Genomic DNA, 21038 nt, shown 5'->3' with positions numbered 1-21038 from the left:
AATATAGCACTAAGCAATATGCTCGACAATTATTTATATTACAGTGGACTAGTGTGTAGCTTACATACCAACAGTTCAATCACAATCACTAATATGCTAAACACTCAAGGATATTGTGTAGTTGACACACCATCAGTACATAACACTGAGCCATATGCTGGACACGCCTTCATATCACAGTAGGCGCTAAAGCTAAAGCGAGACTGTCTGACGTAATGATTTTACCGGTTTAAGGGTCATGTATATGAATAATAATTTGTAACACGCCAGAGGGGAAGTTACCTTTCGTGGAGGCTGAAAGATAAACTGGTTCAGCGAAATGCATGGGAAGCGTTTTCTGAAGCACCTGGTGCTAATCAGTGCCTTGGGGTTCTTCATATTCTTGATGGCCACGAGAATGTCCTCCGTGAGAGGCACAAAAACGTACAAAGCAGATATTAAGTAAGTATATTTTCATTGAAATGATTGTATTTTCAGACTCAATTTAACTAGACCAATATGATATGAGTTTAGCTAGGCTAATATAATATGCCGATTCACTTTGTGTAATTATCATCTCACCTGTCTGAAAGTCAAGTGAAATTATTTTAAGAAACCAATAGACGTATGAAACAGAAATCTCACATGTTTGTTCCAACTAATGATGACACCTTAATGTGTTGTTGAACAACATATGTTTAAGATTGTTTGTTTGTTTGTTGTTTAACGCCGCACTCAGCAATATTCCAGCTATATGACGGCGGTCTGTAAATAATCGAGTCTGAACCAGACAATCCAGTGATTGACATCATGAGCATCGACCCACACAATTGGGATCGATGACATGCATCAACCAAGTCAGCGAGCCTGACCACCCGATCCCGTTAGTCGCCTTTTACGACAAGCAGTCACCTTTTACGGCAAGCATGGGTTGCTGAAGACCTATTCTATTAAAGATCGTCCGACGTCTGGCGTCGGCGTTGGCAACCACAACGTCGAAAAACCTATTTGTGTCCGATTTTCATCCACCTCTCTTTAAACTCTTATGAAATTATTATTTTTGCAGTTAGTAGTAGAGTTTTATTTTTGATCTAGGCCTTTGCACGTGTGCCATCCCATTAGATATCTCAAATGCCTATCATCACACTGTTAAACTCTTCTCAATCTTTAGCATTTATCTGGATTATATTTGAAACTCAGCAGCAGTCTTTGCTGACGTTTTAAACTGTTGAATACATATCTAGGAACGATACGATGTAGTTATGCCATTTGAGAAGAATCTTACCGCGCTATAATACTTATCATGTTTCTGATCCGGCTTTATGTTCACATTTTAAAATAATCCAATAACATCAGGTGTGTACTATATTTTGTAGTCGGTCTTGTGCATATCAAGTCATGGTAACCGCGAGGTTGGATAAGTTTTCACTGGAACATTTTCCCAGTGAGCTCGAGAAACGCATCGACAATACTTCACGGGTTTAAATTAATCAATTATCTGTATATAATTTGTCACACGTGGGTTTCCTGATTCAAGACATCCTGATAAAAACATAAATTATCAAAGGATAATGAATTCTCACGATCTCACACGTTATCACAATGATGAACAATACCAAGAAAGTTTAATAGAATTCGATCTAATTTTATTCTTTTTTAGAATGAACAATCAGCCGATTAATAAGTTCACGGATATGCATTGTTGCACGTTTATTGTTTTGTTTCCATGTTTACATTATATACTGTAACAGAGTAAGACAAGTTTTAAGAATGGGATTCCTAAAGACAAGTACGAAAATAACAACTGGAGAGCTTCCTATGAAACATATTGACCATTAATTCCTTCTCTAACTTTCCAATTTAATTCAGTTCCTATTTCGCCAGTTCTTCAAAACTGTTAAGATTCAATTCAATTCAATTCGGTTTATTTCGTAATGTAGGCCATCGGCCCATAGTTATATTTGTATTACAATGGACGTGATGTACACAGCTGTTATTGTTGTGACAATAATGTACTACGAAGTGACATTGCTTGATAGATATAGATAGCTAGACGTTCAATTAATCTACCATCAGTTGTAGACATAATGATATTAAATTTTTGTATGGTCGGATATTCATAAAATGTTTGTGGTAAGTGATCCATGCGTAGCTTGTTATAACCGGAGCAAACTGACACAATATGATACTCGTCCTCCACATACCCAGCATTACAAACGCAACATAGTCTTCTGTTACATGGGATATCAGCATATCTCCCAGTTTCAACACACAGCTGATGCGAAAAACATCTAAACAATAAAGATTTAAATTTTGATACCCAATTAATTTTACCATTACTTTCTGCTTGAAGCATCATATAATAACATTTCTTTGGAAAGCGACATTCGGACATACTCAATAACCTTATCCGATAACCAATAACTCTTTTGTATCCATAAATATATAATTGATACCGCCCACATTCACCTCGAACCATGTTGTTGGGTGTTGACGATTTGACACCTAGAAAGCGCTTGCATGCCAATGTTTCCATTTCATCATTCTGGTGTAGACCCCAGACTTCGGAACCATAGAGCAAAATTGGGACTATTTTCATATCAAATATTTTAAAATATAAGTCATATCGAAGAGGATGTATTTTTATCAATGACTTTAAAATTCCAAACATTGCTTTTTTCCCCTGTAGACCAGCATTAGAAAAATGACTTGACCAGGACAGGCTTCTCGTAAAAGTAAGGCCCAAATATTTATAGGAGGACACACACTCCAACTTTAGACCTTTATAGTACCAAATCTCTTTTCTTGACAACACTGAGCCTTTCTTAAAAACAACCACCTTGGCTTTATCCAAATTGACATCTACATCATAATCATTACAATATTTTTCTAGAACATCAATACGCTTCTGAAGTCCACCTATAGTATCTGCGATTAAAAAAATATCGTTTACAATCCATACAATACATTTAAATTCATAAATATATCGATGGGTATGGGGAATTGGCTCTCTATTTGTAGTGAATTGTTGGAAAACGTGGGGAGGTGTCCAACCCCCTGATACATTATGAATGATAAGGCATTGAAAACAATTTTTTCTTTTTCATTTCATGGATTAGCAAATAGGTAATAACATAATGAAATGATAAAATCTTTCCTTGGGATCGTGCCGACGTTTATATTCACAAAGAAAGAACGTGGGTATTTCTTTGACATAAATAATTCAAAGCTGACGAAGAGCCAACGCGCAAATACAACCATCTACAACTGTATCGAAATGAAACAGGAGGATGAATGTGCAGAGAGGTAAAATGGTGTAGCAACTGAATTGACATAGAGGTCTTGAATATTAATAAAAATCGAAAAAATATAAATCTGTTAAAGAGTTATCCATGTTTTCTAAATGTCATTTTGTACTATCGATTACACGAAATACACTGTTTTGTAGTGCTTTCAGTTTCAAGCGTGGTAAGCTACTATCGAATGAATGTTACCGCGTGGAAATGTGTAGACATCTGTTACATAGAAAGACGTATGTACATATATCTTCACGAGAAGAGACTACGCCAAATGTGAACCACTGATTGCTGTATATACCAGACGCCATCATCTGAACACATACATTGAAGACAGGGACAGAGGGCTGATACCACTAATTATACCTTAAAGCAATACACTAATGACCAGGGGAATGACGACAACCACAGGTGGTAGGGTTATGTTGTGTGATAATGACAACCTGAGTTGAGTTTTGGGTGTTTAAAGTCCATTACACAGTTAATGTATTTCGTAGACGGGGTAGGTGGGGAATAATAAAAAAGAATTATGTTAGAAATACGTATAAATCATCATACCCAAAAAAACTGTAACTGAAGGGAGAAAAATATATCTATATATTGATATCTATGTATTATATCTTAATTTATTATTACAAGAGATGGTATAAATTGGATAAATTTGGAAACGTTGATAATTTAAACCAAGAGAATATTATATGAGAGTATTATGGCAGCTGGTACAGCTACTGCTACCCTAATTTAGTATTAAAGAAATCGCTGGGGTGGGGAGTCGTGGTGGCGAGGCAGGGGGGCGATTGCTGGCAGTGAAAGGCTTTGACATTAGCAGTTGGCTTGATAATTGATGTTCTACGTCAGTGTTATGGATACGTGAAATTTCGCGCGCGGACGTCGTAGAAGACAGTTCGCGCTGGATATTTCGATCAGATCTTAAATGGGAAAAAGTTTGTTTATATTATGAGATTTTGAAAAAGAAATTGTTTGGGATGTTCTAAAATTTGTCAGTGAGTTTAACATTAAGAATGAAATTGATAATTGAGTCGTATATTGCTGGAGGGTTGAATGGAATGAATAGTTAGGGAATTTTGGGCTGATAGTGAGATGGGATAGAGTGATATAGTTGAGAGTGGAAAGTGCTCTAAAGTGGACAGTTGTTAAAAATATCATCTAGGTCTTCGGGATGAGACAGTTTGAACAGTTACCATTTAGATGTCGTTTTTGCTTATATAGATTATAGTTTAGATTTGTATTGCCACTGATAACACGGGATATTATTTCATCAAAGAAGGTCGAATTGTTAAACTTGTGGCATTTATAGATTGGTTTATTAAAAAGAGTCTTAATCCAGGTACAGTTAGAATTTTAAATAAGATATTGAAAATTTTGAATTTTGATAGATTTCAACTCGGCTTTAGAAGTATGAAAATCAATGGGTGGGGATGGATGTGGTATGGCAAGTTTTGTTGCAATGTCTGCAATGTTGTTACCAGGTGTGTTGGAGTGGCGAGGTACCCATAGTAGACTTATAGATTTGTTTTCTGATTTTAATTCTGAAATGAAATGGATGATGTTGTTGATTAAATCGGGTCGGTTTTCTAAATATTTGTTTTGAATTTGTTAAAGTGAGCCGAGAGAGCCTGCAATAATTTAAAAGTTGTTTTGTTTAAGGGTTTGACTAGATGGAGGGTTGTAAGTCTGGCTTATAGTTCAGCAGTATTAGTATTTGTGTATATTTTTATTACGATATTTGCTTGTTATTGGTTGAGCCTGGTCTACTGAATACCTAGTCCCGTGTTATTGTTCTTGTCTTGTGAGGCGTCGGTGTGTGTGTGTGTGTGTGTGTGTGTGTGTGTGTGTGTGTGTGTGTGTGTGTGTGTGATGGCCAGTATGTGGAAAAGTACTAATGATGTTTTTTTCTGTAGGGGAGATGTTAGGTTGTGTATGTAGTATACTGTGTAGTGTGGTAGCTGTTTCTTGTGCTGGTTAATCAAGTATTTTGTGTTTGTGTGGGGGAGTGTGTTTCATGTTAATGAGGTTATGGGTATGTAATAGTTTGTATAGGTGAGTCGGGTGGGTTTGTATTTTTTTATTGTTGACCTTTTAATGTTGTCATATTTATGTGTGAGTGTTTTGTATAAGGGGTTGTGTTGGGCCCCAGCCCAGTAGTTTAAGCTAGATTGGTGTCTGCGGTGGGTGATTGAGAGTGTGCCTGTCATGAATAATAGTGTATTGTGGACAGTACCAGTCCTGGTACCTGTGGCTATTCTAAGGGGTGTATAGATTTTAGTTTATTGATATTTTTACTTGAAATTCCACTTAGGACCGGGGCGGCATTATCTATTTTTGATTGTATTTGTGTTTTGTATATATTAAGAAGTGTTTGTTTGTCTGATCCCCAGTCGGTGCCTCTGATGGCCCTCATTAGGTTTAACTATTTTTCGCAGGAGTTGGCCAATTTTGATATGTGGGGGGGGAGTCCAGGTGAGGCGTTGGTCAAATGTGACTCCTAGAAGTTTTGCTTCTTTTTGGAATGTGATCTCTTCATTGTTTAGGTGAAATTTGGGTGTATTAATTTGGGAGTAATTTTTTGATAGGATGTCAATAGCCTTTTTAGAGTTTACTTGAAAGCCCCACTCAGTAGACCATTTTTTAATACTGTTTAGTGCAGACTGTGTTTAAGTTTTAATTAGGTTTAATGATGATGAGGATGTACAAAAGGAAATATCGTCTGCAAATTTTGCTGTTGATATATTCTTGTTTTTAATAGAATTTGGAACAAAGTCGTCAATTATAAAATAAATAATGTCGGCGAGAATATGCTACCTTGTGGGGTACCATTTTCTAATGGGTGGATATCTGATAATGTTTCATGGGATTTAACTGTGATATTTCTGTCTGTTAAAAAAGTGTGTATGAAAATTAAAATCCGTTCCTAACTGCAAGTGAAAGTGGTCGACAGACCATAGGAACACATAATCGACACATTAGCCGGGACATTGTGATCCGACGTCTCCGTTCCAACAACCTCAGATGTCGTCGACCAGCACGTCGTCCTGTTCTCCAACCACGGCATCGACAAGCACGACTTCAGTGGGCACAGGGTCATCGCAATTGGGGTCATCGTGAGTGGAGGCGTGTCACCTTCTCTGACGAAAGTCGCTTTTGTGTCTCCCGTGCAGACGGAAGAGTCAGAATTTGGCGGCGTCGAGGTGATCGTTTCGCTGACAGAAACGTTGTGGAAAGGGATCCATGGGGTGGACCTAGAGCCATGATATGGGCAGGGATTGGACTTAATGCGAGGCGTGGACCCATGTGCTTTCTGAATGTTGGTCAAGGTCGTGGACACGGCGTCACTGCTCAGCGGTATATCGACCAAGTGATCAGACCCCACGTTGTTCCATTTTTTGCACAACATCAACAACAAATTTTCCAGCAGGACAACACTCGTCCCCATGTTGCCAGAGCCACCATGGCCTTTCTGCAACAACACAACATCCGTGTTCTACCGTGGCCAGCCCTCAGTCCTGATCTGAACCCCATCGAATACTTGTGGGATGAGGTTCAAAGGCGTCTGCACAATGTGCGCCCAGTCCCTACAACTGCCGATGAACTACGCACATCTGCTCTGGATGTGTGCAGGAGGATCCCTAGGGCCTTCACAAATCGTCTTATCCACTCAATGTACAGGAGATGTGTGGCAGTGGTCACACCAGGTATTGACTGACATTTTGGGTATTGACCCTAAACTGTGTAAGCCCTTAACATTTGAAAAAAAACAATTGTCATCTGCCTTTTAATCCATTAAACTGTCTTCAGTCATTTTTTTGTCAATCTTGCCCTGTTAGTATTTCTTGTCTTTATTGTTGAAAAAAAATAGCACGTAAACTGCATACTCGACTTGCGTTTCTTTTGCGTGTGAGTATAGATAGGTCCTTAATGTTTGGGTATACTTGATTTTTGAAGAACCTTTTATGGCTTCAAATTTTTTACACAATTTCCTATTATTATTTTTGCCAATCTTTAAGGTATTACAAAAAGATTGCCAGTGGCTTTTTTGTTGCCTTAATGAGTTGATTTGTTTCTAAGATTTATGTATAAAAGTAATTTTGAACGGCCTCTCTTTGATTTATTGAAAGTCTTTTTTCTTAATTTTCGGGTGTGTTTTTTTCAATTTTAGAGCTCCACCAGGGGACTGGGTCATGGGTGTGGGTTGTGATAAGAGTGGGGATGCATTTTATGGCTAGTTCTTGTAGTTTGTTCTTTAGGTTTGTTTTGAATGTGTCTATGTTTGCCGTAGTGGATTTAGTCTATGTCTGTTTGGTTGCATAGTTTTGTAAATAGTTGCCAGTTAGTTAGTTTTTTAAATTTCATTTTATTTGCTGGGGGTTGTCCGAGGGGGGCCAGTTGAGGGGGTGGGTATTTAAAGATTTTTTTAATGGGCAGTGGTCGCTGTCCTTGCCTGTTGCTATAGACGTAAACAACACATTATTTATGACCGAACTCTAGTTAGACTATGTTGAGGATATGGGAAAATGAGATTCACTTTAGCCAACGTGTCTGCTTTAAATGCGATGAACAGTGACATTTTAAAGTGGTATTTAATTAGATATAGTACTAAGGTATAGATGGTTGTGCTCTGCCGGACAGATGGAAATTTGTATCACTATATAGTTGAAAGTAATTGATACGTGTCAAATCCTATTTCGTTTAGCGATTCCTCTTTTACATGTAACCTAACCAAGGCACGCTCACAGACAGCTAGATTTTCAAGCGATTAACTTGTAAATGCGTTAATATGATGTGGCATTCTGTAATTAGTACGATGTTCTAGTATAAGCATATACACTTAGACAGATGCTAAATATGATAACGATCCAGAGATAAAAAAACGCAGGTCAGGTTGGAATTATTTCCTTAGTTACAGTTATAATAGTTAATTATAAGTTGACGTTTTTAAACGGTTTTTCATGAGATGAAGGAACAGACTTATTATAGTCTAGCAATTAACACTATAACCGTGATGCAATCGCGTTACTCAATATAACCCAAAAGTAACACTAAAAAGGGCGCGCCTTTTAATTATTTATTTCTTATTCTATTATACCAGTTAATCATTTATTGATTCAAAAGATTTATATCACAAATTTGATTTATGATATCATGTTATATTTATTGATATCGAAAATCGATTTTAGATATCAGTAAATTAATTTAGTATATCAAATAATGTTTGTAGGATATAAACAACAGAATTCGTGATATTTGAAAAATCAAACGTTGTTTTTGATATCACAAATTGTGAGAATTACATTCGCAATAGTGCTTTGTAATTGTGCGCTAGCATATCGGTAGATATAGAGGCTATCACGCGAGTGTGTTTGGGGATGGTAAATATCCTGCATTAGGAATAAACATTGTATTTAGCAAGCCTAGGGAAGCTACTCTAACCCTAGTCTGTGGGACGTCACGGCCACGTTCAGACGTTGATGACAGTCGGTCTGTCCTGTCATAACGTTAAGAAGTGCAATCGGATGTACAAACGTCAAACCCAACTCACTCACTCACTCACTTAATACTAAGGGATACGTAGACAGAACAAGTTGTAGCTACTGTTCTAATGAAACAGAAGATCTTATACATATATTTTGGGAATGCAAGAAAGTGAGCTCCATCTGGCGAGACATGGAAATTTGGATATCGCAAAAAAACAAAAACACGGTAACAATATCCAAAGAAAATGGTCTTTTTGGTTATTTATCGAAAAACCGATCCTTTAAACCTTATCATTATTCTGTGTAAACGAATTATTTTCAACTTTAGAAAAAATAAATATCCACCAGCATTCCAATTTATACAGAAGGAGCTCACTTAATTTTATAAGTCAACAAAGTATACTTCCGTCATTAATTGTAATAGAGACAAGCGTATAGTTGACAAAGTCATCTATATCCCCCGCCCATTTTAACACGTTTCGTCCCAAGCCAGGTAACTGACCCAACATTTCTCTTAGCCCATGTCAAAATAGCTGCAATGGAAATTCTAAAATAAACATTTCTAAAACTCCTTAATATCAAATGGCACTAGTTCAGTATGCGCTTTATATATAGACATGCAATGTTTGGCAAGGACATATTTAACAGTTTATTTGTTATACTACTCAAGTAAACGAATCCTATATTAAAACTTAAATCCAACTTGTTGTCATGGAAACATAAACAATAAAAATTTCTAAAAGTGCTATATATCAAAAGGCACCAGTTCAGTATGTGCCTGGTAGACATGCAAAGTTTTGTAAGGCAGTATTTAACGGTTTTTGAGTTACACTCTGGAAACGAACACCACCCCTGTAGAACCTAAGTCCAACTTATTGCCATGGAAACGTGAAAAATAAAAAATTCTAAAATTCCTAAATAGCAAGAGGCACCAGTCCAGTATGTGTCTGGTAAACATGCAAAGTTTTTGTTGGAAAGTATTGAATGGGTTTTGAGTTATGCTCCGGAAACGAACACCAACCTTATAGAACCTAAGTCCAACTTGTTGCAATGGAAACGTAAAAAATAAAAATTTATAAAATTCCTAAATAGCAAAAGGCACTAGTTCAGTATGTGCCTGGTAGACATGCAAAGTTTTGTAAGGCAGTATTTAACGGTTTTTGAGTTATGCTCTGGAAACGAACACCACCCCTGTAGAACCTAAGTCCAACTTATTGCCATGGAAACGTGAAAAATAAAAAATTCCTAAATAGCAAGAGGCACCAGTCCAGTATGTGTCTGGTAAACATGCAAAGTTTTGTAAGAAATTATTTAACAGTTTTTGAGTTACGCTCCGGAAACGAACACCACCCTTATAGAACCTAAGTCCAACTTGTTGCCATGGAAACGTAAAAAATTAAAAATTTATAAAACTCCTAAATAGCAAAAGGCATCAGTTCAGTATGTGCCTAGTAGACATGCAAAGTTTTGTAAGAAATTATTTAACAGTTTTTGAGTTACGCTCCGGAAACGAACACCACCCTTATAGAACCTAAGTCCAAATTATTGCCATAGAAACGTGAAAAATAAAAATTTCTAAAATTCCTAAATAGCAAGAGGCACCAGTTCAGCATGAGTCTGATAGACATGCAAAGTTTCATAGAGAAATATTTAACGGTTTCTGAGTTATGCTCCGGAAACGATTTCGGGACACACACACACGGACGAAACCCATTTCTATATCCCCCGCCAACATCGTTGGGGCGGGGGATAATTACTTTAATAAGCTCTGGTCAAGCTGTCATGCTTCATTTCTGTGAATTGTCATGCAAAATCGTGCAAATACTCTGGAAATATAAACAAATTATTTAAAGAAGCTTCTGTTCTTATTTAATCATATCCTCTTGGCTATTATGGGAACATAACCTTTAGGATTACAGATGTACCATTGTGTTATAATGCGATTTGAATATTATCATTTACCATCTTACTTACTACATGCTACACAAGAGACGTTTTATGTTTACATGTCACAATAAATTACAGTTTTTGCTTGTGACCCCAACACAATTGACAAATACTCGATTGTGAACACATGATTGTAAACTATTAATGTACGTTGAAAAGAATATATATTGTGAATGCCACAATGATGTATCAAGGATCAAGTAGAAGATATACTGACAGCAGTGCTTGGAGGTTATTCACCAGACCTGGAAAACAGCACTACTTTATCCCTTTTAACTGACACAGTTAAAGCTCCGTTTTTATCTCCCCCTGGCGGTCATTATAATTACGGACCACCTCCGTGGTCTAATGGTAGAACGTCCGCCCGGAGAGCGGAAGGTCCGGGGTTCGATCCCCGACCGCGTCATACCAAAAGACGTTTAAAGAGGGTACTTGTTGTTACCCTGTCTGGCGCTCGGCATTAGGGGGCTAAAACAAGGACTGGTCGGCTCGGAGTCAGTATACTGTGTCTCAGTGGGATATTCATGTTAAACTGCGGCATGATATCTCAGTGAGCTAGCACTATAAATCGGCATCAGTCACACACACACACGTGCATGCACGTCGCTATATAAGTGCAATGATCTTGGACGCGACGTTAAACCCTATTTCACCTCAGCTCATTATAATTACTTACTTACTTAAGTTAGAGATTTAACGTGCGCTTTCCGACTGTAAGCGCATGTTGCACACGGGCCCGCCAGACCATTTAGTGTAGTTCCGAAATGGGAAAATAAAAGGAGAGTGCAACCCGGGAGGGGGGTTTTAGGGGTTGCTTTTATTGTTATTTTGAGATTTCTGAAATTTGGAATAGGTGCAAAGGTGTGCAAAGTTGGGGAGGGGACTAAGGGAGCCGTGTGTGGTGTGTGATTGCTGGTTTGTGTAGTTTTGGTTTTATACGTGTGTTGTGTGGTTTTAGATACGATTGATTAGGCCTGTTTTAATTAGTTATTTTGGGTGTTTAGGATTGATTCTAGAGTCCCTTGTTTAAGTTTTGAGTGGTTTGTAGTGTTGGTCTGCGTGTCTGGTAGTGTGTGCAGTGTATGAGGTTAGGTGAGGTTAAATTGGGTTAACGTCGCGTACAAGATAAATCCACTTATATAGCGACGTGCAACATGAATACCCCACTCAGACACAGTATACTGACTCCGAGCCGACCAGTCCTTGTTTTAGCCCCTTAATGAGGAGCGCCAGACAGGGTAACAACAAGTACCATCTTTTAACGTCTTTTGGCATGACGCGGCCGGGGATCGAACCCCGGACCTTCTGCTGTCCGGGCGGACGCTCTACCACTAGACCACGGAGGCGGTCTGTGCAGTGTATGAGAGCATGTTCTGGGGTTTTTTGCTGGGTGCAGTGTGGGCATTTTCCTGTTGCGTGTCGTTTAGCTAATTGTAGTTGAAAGTTTAGTTTGGTATGCCCTGTCTGTAGCTGAGTTATGATTTTATCGGGATTTTTTGGATGAGTGTAATACTTTTGGTTTGGTTAGGGGCTTTTTTAGAATTTTCCTAATTTGACAATTTGAATTTTGGAAGTTGGTTTCCCATTTTTTTTAGATTTTTTTTTAGTGATGCTTTTGATTTCTGACTTAGAGATTGGAAGATTTAGGCCTATGTCTGGTAGTTTTAGGTATTGGTTGTTTGGGAGTCGGTATGATTGGGTTTGTTTAGTTGGCTGTGCGATGTGGACTCCGAAACCTTTGTGTTTAAGAGATCGGATCTGAAGATCCGCTTGTGTATATGTGGCACCAATTAGGCCATTTCTCGTGTATGTATGTAAGTGTGGTGGTCTGGGCTATGTTGGGGTCTGTTTGTTTGTTTAGTGTGTCTGCTAGTGAGTGATGTGTCTATTTTAGGTGTTTGATATTGGATGGTATTGTGTTTTGTTTGCGATTGTTTAGCTTGTGGTCTTTTAAGTAGTTTGTTATTCTTTGTGAGATTGTGGCGAGTAGAGGGTTTTTCCTGGCTAACGCTTAGTTTTTTGGGCTGATGTTGTTTTTTAAGATATTTTGGATTTGGGGTTTAGATTGGGACGCGGCCCAGAAGTTTAGGGTTAGTTGCTCCCAACGTAATCCTAGCGGGATTTCTCCCGTTAGAGCCTGGAGTGAGGAGACGGAGGTACCATGTTGAGTTCGGGTGATTAGGTAAAGGGCCTGATGCTGGATAGAGTTTAGTTTTTTTATTTAGAGAGTTATTTTATGTGTTGTATATGGAGCTGTCGCAGTCCAATTTTGATCGAATTAGCGAAATGAATAGTGATGGCGGTCTTTATGCAACGGCCATCTTATATACAACCCCGCGCTCACGTCTACTGATCCCTTCAGGCGGTACGGCAATTAGTAGAACCCTCTCTCTCACATTAATCCTACATGATACAACATACTCAAATTAAGTTAATGCTGCCCTTTCTCAGCATCACAGCTGAGACAAAGAGACCCAACCATCATAAAGTACTTAGGGTCCAATAAAAACAATACTCCACCAAACCTCACTGGAAGTCATACTACAGTGTAATGTCAATTCACACAAACTTTTAACAGTCTTGAGGGACGCCCTGATCTTGATCGAAATGATCAGACAGGGTACTCGTACTTGAAATTGTCTGTTGTTTGAAAATTGGGATATGAACTGAGGTAATCTGCCCCTCAATCCAAATTGATGCAAATCTTTTAAGATACCATGTTTCCACGTTGTATCATTTGCCTTCACTAGGTCGAATATGATTGATACAGTATATTGTTTGTTGACAATGGAATGTTTAATAAATGATTCTAAACGCACCAAATGGTCAATGGTACTTCTGTTTTTTCGGAAACCACACTGGATGTCACTCAGGAGGTCATTGGTCTCCAAGTACCAGACTAATCGATTCTTGGCCATGTGCCATGTGTCCATGTGGTTTCACAAACACAGCTATTTAATTATATTGGACGGTAATTGGATGGATCTGTATGATCCCGTCCCGGCTTTGGTATAGGAATGATAATGGCATTGTGCCACGAAGAAGTGAAATTTACGGTTGTCCATATTTCATCAAATATATTAAGCAGCGTTTCCAAACATGAATTGGGTAAGTGTTTCGGGAGCTGATAATGTATGTTAGAGTTAAATTTGACTATTTTCGTTTCATGCGCTTTTTAAAATCTCATAAATCAGGATTATAATTGGATGATGAGAAATGATTTGCCAAAGTTTCACCAAGCTTTTTGGCAATTTCAGATTAAGTTGTTAAAAGAGTAGTACCATGGTGAACTCCAGATTTGGATCCTTACCCCTTATCTTTTGAATCATGTTCCACACCTTGGACATGGGTGTGTGGGAATTGATTTTAGATAATATTTGGTCCTTGATTGACGTATACTAGTATTTTCTTGAAAGGTACGTCTCGGGTTGGCGCCAGTGATTTTAACGTTATTCAAGTTGTGGACAGAGGGATGTCAGCGGAAATACTTTTTGGCTTCTTCCTATTTTTTCTAGCTTGTTTACAATATTTATCGAACCACGGTTAACGTATATGAGGGTTTGCGTAGGACTTAGGAATGATTTCGTCTTCAAAAGTATTTAACTGATCTGAAAAAAAGTTGTAAAGGATCAAGAACATTCCTAAAAAAAAGTCAGGTTTTAGTTTTTCAGTACATAGTCTTTGGCAAAAAGACCATTTGGCCTCTGTAAAGTTCCACCAAGTTGAAGGTGGTTCGTCTGAGGGATTGATAGTTGTAAGTATTATTGGAAAAAAAACGGTCACTTCAAAAATGGATGCGGGTTAGAAGTTTATGATCTTCAGTAACCCATGCCTTTCTTAAGAGGCGACTAACGGGATAGGTTGGTAAGCCATGATGTCGTGCTTGATGCATTTGCATTGCACCCCAATTGCGTCATACTGCTGGCATATTGCTGAGTGCTCCGTGAAACAACAATAACAACAACAAAAATATGAGGATCACACCCAAAATAAAATTACCGACCCGACGATTTGTCTCTGCACGAAGCTAGCTGGTAATGTGGGATTAAATAACCTAGAAACTCTTCATGAATACCAGATACACAATGATTTTCTATTGGGACCTCAAAATGCCAAAGTCTCAAATATTTGCTGGAACAGATTCGATTGTGTAAACTTCAAGGCAGCTATGTCAATGTTATGAATGAATGCAAAACGTAAGCTCCAGTGAGAAAAGTGAGTGAGTTAGGTTTTACGCCGCTTTTAACACTGTTCCAGTCATATCACGGCGTGCCAGCTTAATGTGGGAGGAGTGAGTGAGTGAGTGAGTTTGGTTTAACGTCGCTTTTAACAGTATTCCAGTTATATCGCGGCGTGTCAGCTTAATGTGGGAGGAAAGCCCGAAGTGATGCAGGTCTCAGACGTTTACCACTTTGGTGAAACCCACGAGCACGGGTATGGTGCTGACAAACCTAGAAACATAATCGGGGCGAACCGGGATTCGAACCCACAATCATAGGTTTCTGGCGTGTCCAAGGGACGCAACTCTGCACAGCGAATTGCGGCGCCTTAGACGACTGGGCCACCCGTGCCCCCTCCAGTGAGAAAAGAGATGTGACAACATCATGTACAATTTATAATTAACATCATGGTATAATGCGTCGTATAATATAGACAAACGCACTTTGCACTTTACCAATATTTTCGAGAACAAAAATTTACTTTTAGATTGATGTTATGTATATGAATGTATGGAATCAGGCTGATCAAAAGTGGAACCTCCCAATTCAGTGATATTCAAAATACCGCGACTGTCGGTTTGTCAGCCAAAAACAGATGTCATTGTCAAGACAATTTCCTTTTTGCCTCAGTCAGCTACTCGAAAAAGCTGCTCAGATTGATATGCGAAATGAATCCCCTTGTAATGACATGTTCCCTGTGGGGACCCGGGGAAGAATAGAATGTGTCCTCAGCACCCCAATGCTGGTCGTAAGAGGCGACCGAATCTGCATCAAGGAACATTTTCTGATGACAATCAGAATCTGATTCACTATTTTGTAGGACATGGTTCTAAGTAGATGTAGTAAGTAGATGTGACTGGTTACTAAGTGAGGTAAATAGAAATCAATAGTGGTCACTACATTGCCATTATCGTGGGTGATAAACATCTGAGACCTGCATCACTCCGGGCATTCCTCTCACCTTAATCTGACAGGTCGTGAGATAAATGGAATACAGAAGCAAGAAGCGACGTTGAACCCAACTTACTCACTCAAGTAGTGCCACCATCAAGGGAAAATATATCTACATCAAATTATTCATGTGATAAAAATGGTGTAGGTCTACCAAGCAGATGCTACCAATCATAAGAAAGCATAACGTTCCCATTTTCACTTTCAGGAAAAATGATCGCCGTGCATCCTACATCGGGGCAGACAAGTACAAGCTCTTAAATAAAGACTTAGGTAATGACAAGTCCAATGATGATGGTGAAGAAAAGCACTATCGTCGCGACAACGAAACATTGGTGTACAATCAAAATTCAAAAAAGGACAGAGGCCCTGATGAAGATGCAGACAGGGATAGCCAACATGACTCCTACACAGGCAAGTATCAACACATAACAGGAGATAAGTGGATCGTCATAACAACGATTGCCTACCCAACATCTGATGTCAGATACCTGGCTCAAGTACCTGGATGGAAAGTGGTGGTGGTCGGGGATACCAAGACACCAAACGATTGGAAGTAAGCGATTCTACTTGCATAGACAAACTAAAACACATTACCGTAATAATACTGTAATAAGAACTTTTTAAGATAACAGTTTGAAGAACATGTCTTAAATCACAATATAAACTCTCCAAAAATGTTGGTGGTATTCAAAATTAACAGATGGTTACAGAAATACAAAGAGGTATCAAGTCATGGTAAAGGATTGATAAGAATAAGAATGGCGTTGGGTTTTGATCCCGAAAGTCATTCTTCAAATCTGATCATTCTTCTGGTGACCGATCATAACATATATACTCAACAACAAAGGTTCCTGTGACACCAATATGTTAGTGTATTTTTCAAACAAGTAAAGTTTGGTTTTCAATATTGTAGTACATGTATGGAATCAAGTCACAAAAACGCAACTGCTGCAGAAAAGCATGCATTCCATGCAAAAGTTGACTTTTATGCAAGCCCCATGCATTTCACTACCCAAGAATGGGTATAAAAACATGTGCGTTAACGGGATTCCATATGCATTATTGTTTAGCATCGTGCTGACAACAACCACTCAGAGCCATTGGTATGCTTGAAGCAGGATCGAGTCAACGTGATATTGCAAGACAATTTAACGTCCACAGAAACACCATTTGGTGTTTATGGCAACGTTGGCAACAGACGAATGCAGTCAGAGACCATCTTCCGAGTGGCAGGCCACGCGTAACCAATAATCGACAACACAACTGGATTCGAACGACACACCTACGAAATCGATTCCAGCCAGCAACAGTGACTGCAAGAAGCATCCTTGGGCTTCGACCATTATCTTCCCAAACCGTACGTCGCCGCGTCAGAGTGAGTGAGTGAGTAAATGTTGCTTTAAGCCGCATCAGCAATGTTCCAGCTATTCGCGGCTAGAAAAACAAAATCAATTTCCTTTAGTCGCCGCCTCAGATGTGCAGGGATTGTCGCCAGAAGACCCGCCAGACGTCCCAGTTTGACAGGAAACCTCCGTCAAGCACGTCCACAGTGGTGCAGACAGCGTCTACGCTGGACGGCCATGCAGTGGGGACAAGTTCTATTCACTGACGAGTCTCTTTTCACCTCAGCCACAGCGATGGACGGATTCGAGTGTACCGACGTCGAGGTGAACGTTACGTCAATCATTGTGTCATGGAAGAAGATCGGTTCAGGGGCGGCAGCGTTATGGTAAGGGGTGGAATCACAGCAAGACAGAGGACCCGTTTGATAGTGGTAGAGGGAAATATCAATGGACAGCGCTACCGCGACGTAGCTACCGCGACGTAGGGCTATCGGCCCTGTTGTTCTACCGTTTTTGCGTCGTCAGGGCCCAGGCATTCCCTTTCAACATGACAACGCCCGGGCTCATATTGCTTGACTTCAACAAAACAACGTGAATGTCATCCCCTGGCCAGCTCGCTCCCCTGATATCTCACCAATCGAGCACATGTGGGATGAGATGGATCGGCGCTTTCGACTTCAACCACGTGTTCCTCAGACACTCCAGGAACTTTGAAACATGCTCCAGCAGATATGGACAGATATCCCATATGACTTTGTGCGACGCCTGGTCCATTCCATGAGACGAAGATGTGTTGCTTGCATCGCAACCAGAGGTGGACACACTCGCTATTGATTTGTAAATTAACATTTTGGCATGTTCATGTTTTTTTTTATGAAATCACGCATTTTCTGAACTCAGTTTGGCAATTAAACCATTTGAACACTTACAGGAGTCTTTTATCTGTTGCAAACCGAAATTGTTTCAGATTTGGCAAAAAAACATAACTTTGCATTAAAACTTATTCAGTGTCATAGGAACTTTTGTTGTTCAGTATATATTTATGACCTCGGAGAGTAGAATTGTTCAACAGCGTTCGAATGATGGAAAGGTGTAGCCAGGTTAAGGCTTTCGATCATGCCAATGGCCTGGTTTCCAGGCATTTTTAAAGTGCCCCTACTGTGAAATTGATGGAATGTGTTAAAAAGGGCATAAACCATGCTCACTAAAAGATGCATTTTTTCAGTAATTTGTCATATTTCTTGTATGTGTTTTGTAGGTTACCAAACTGTGTTTATCTAAGTGTAGAAGACCAGCGCCAACTGGGATTCAAGACAGTGTCTCTCCTTCCCACGCGAAACTATGCCAGGAAGAACGCGGGATATTTGTTTGCCATTGCTCATGGTGCGAAGATCATATATGAAACAGATGATGACAATCGACCACTTGATTTACTTGAGAATTTCATCCTGGACGAAACGACGTGGGGACTGTTGTATAATGGGGGAAAACTTTTCAACCCATATCGTCACTTTGGACAACCCTCATTGTGGCCAAGAGGTTACCCTCTCAGTTCTGTTGGAGAGAATTTCTCAATTGAGTATACACTGAATCACTGGAAAACCCCGTCCATCCAGCAGGGTGTGGTCAATGGTGACCCTGATATGGATGCGATTTTCAGACTGACCCGGAAGCTAACACATTCTCAATTCAATGTGGCGTTTGATGGAGAAGCCCCACCAGCACTTCTTCCTCCAGGAGTGTTCGCTCCCTATAACTCCCAGAATACTCTCTTCCTGTATGATGCATTGTGGTCTCTCGTGCTTCCAACCACTGTTACATTCCGAGTGTGTGACATTTGGAGAGGCTACATGGCTCAAAGGTTAATATGGGAGATGGGTGGAAACTTAGGATTCTTTCCTCCAAATGCTTTTCAGGTAAGGAACATCCATTCTTACCTCAAAGATGCAACTGAAGAAAAAGATCTGTATTTCAAAACAGAACGTTTTGTGGCCTTCTTACGTGTGTGGACATGTGAATCATCTAAATCCTTCTTTGAATGTATGACACAGTTGGCATCTGACATGGCCCAAAATGATTTCTGGGGGGACACCGATGCGAAACTGATTTCATTTTGGGTCCAGGACCTCAAAGCTCTTGGGTACAAGGAACCAGCAAGGGTTGCATTTTCGGGCGGAGCACAAGTCGCAACTGATTCAAAATTGTCAAAGCCAGGACGCCAAACTGATCAAGGGTTTCGTGTCAAATTCTGGGCATCTGAACAGTCACCACCACTGATATATTCAACAATTAAGGAACAATGTGGCTTAACGTTGCATGTCAGTCAAATATCTTCATATTGCAGATTTCAGTCGTTAGAGGTGAATGCTGTGAAGGATATAAGAACCTATCCTCATCTCCTTCTGATAGTAGTCTTTAAGTCGCCCAAATATCAGAACCTCCAGTTTATAGAAACATATTACAGTGTCCACTTCCCACACATTGTCTATTGTGGAGCCAACAAAAATCAGTTTGAGAATCAATCTAATCTCCTCTCAAAGCCTGTTTCCTTTCTTGAGATTGATATTGGTGATAGGTGGATCGCTCAAAACTGCTTAACTCAAGCAATGAAAATGCGGTATAACGTTGAGGGCTATCTTTATACTCACAGTAACATACTACTGAACACATGGACTCGATACGACCTTCCCTTAGGCCAACTCTGGCTTGGCAACTCATCAGTTCAGCAGCAAAGTTCAAGTGGGTTTATGTTTCCCAATCTTAAGGATGGATTGGAAGCTATTGTTAAAAGGTTTAAATTGCCAGATGGTAATAGATATAGTGCTTTTGCACAAAAGCTATTGAATAACTTGGAGAGCAAAGTCGAATTATTTAACGGTGGGTCAGAAATTGCTTATGTCCCTAAGATATACAAACAAGACGTCATGTATTTTGTCGAGCATTTTTCAAAATTGAGTATGCCCAGTGAGTTCATATTTCCAACTGTGTTTGGTGGTATTGAAAACTGGAAAAACGTTCATAGGTTAACAGAAACGTATTTATCGTATGATGGAAACAGTCAAGAAATGAAAACATTTTTGGCTTTAAAGGACGTGTTTCATTTGCCCAGAACAACATTTATGCCCAAAGGAAAAAACTTCTTTTGCAACACAGTCTTCCCACTAACTTTGAATAATTATTGAAATACAGGCATTAATCGTGTTATTCATTTGAGATTGTCTATTGGGATAGAGACCTACCATTTATAGACATTCTCAATTGGATAGAAATAAGCCATCCATATGTATTTCATCGAACTTTCTCATCCCCAACCTCAACAGTGGTCGGGCAAAATTAAAATAGAAAAAATAAAAAATTGAAATAGCATAAAAAACGTTTTTCACTAATTATGTAACCTATATTATGACATTCTTAAGTTAAAACACTTGGTGTCAACTTATTAATTACTTATTGACGTAGATCGAGTCGCTTTGCTTCGGTTCTGTTTTTTTATGAATGTGCAATTGTCTTTATCACATCAGGGCATATGTTTTCACAGCAGCAGGGAAAATTGAGATACGAAAACATTGTATAATTTCACGTCAGAATAGAAATTAAGGGGGAGCAGGAGACGGGAAACAAATACGGACAGTCTAACCATCATAAGGGACAATTCAAATATATCCAAAATGTATCATTTTCGATATCTTGTATCCCCAAATATATACAATATAGCATATTTCTGTATGTCCAAACATACAATTTGGTATATTTTGAATAGCCAAAGGATATCAAAGCTTTGTATATATGGATAGATTTTACACTACT

The 21038-nt window shown here is 39.1% G+C and overlaps 1 protein-coding gene across 1 annotated transcript; it reads left to right on the top strand.

Annotated features, from left to right (window-relative positions):
* Positions 1 to 319: 319 nt before the first annotated feature.
* On the top strand, positions 320 to 20413 carry LOC139448570 (uncharacterized). The gene is made up of 3 exons (XM_071230139.1): positions 320 to 441; positions 16094 to 16441; positions 18490 to 20413. Exons 1-3 carry the CDS (start codon positions 320 to 322, stop codon positions 20411 to 20413), a joined length of 2394 nt encoding a protein of 797 aa, XP_071086240.1.
* The last annotated feature ends 625 nt before the right edge of the window (positions 20414 to 21038 follow it).

This window comes from Haliotis cracherodii, unplaced genomic scaffold (genome assembly GCF_022045235.1).
Source record: "Haliotis cracherodii isolate W230 unplaced genomic scaffold, xgHalCrac1.p SCAF_7, whole genome shotgun sequence".
Classification (NCBI taxonomy): Eukaryota; Metazoa; Mollusca; class Gastropoda; order Lepetellida; family Haliotidae; genus Haliotis; species Haliotis cracherodii.
This window is presented reverse-complemented; position numbering and strand designations above follow the sequence as displayed.

Coding starts and splice junctions, on each gene's coding strand:
- LOC139448570 (XM_071230139.1), top strand. CDS start 320: ATGCATGGGAAGCGTTTTCTGAAGCACCTGGTGCTAATCAGTGCCTTG. Junction 442..16,093: donor ACGTACAAAGCAGATATTAA/GTAAGTATATTT, acceptor TTTCACTTTCAG/GAAAAATGATCGCCGTGCAT. Junction 16,442..18,489: donor AAGACACCAAACGATTGGAA/GTAAGCGATTCT, acceptor TGTGTTTTGTAG/GTTACCAAACTGTGTTTATC.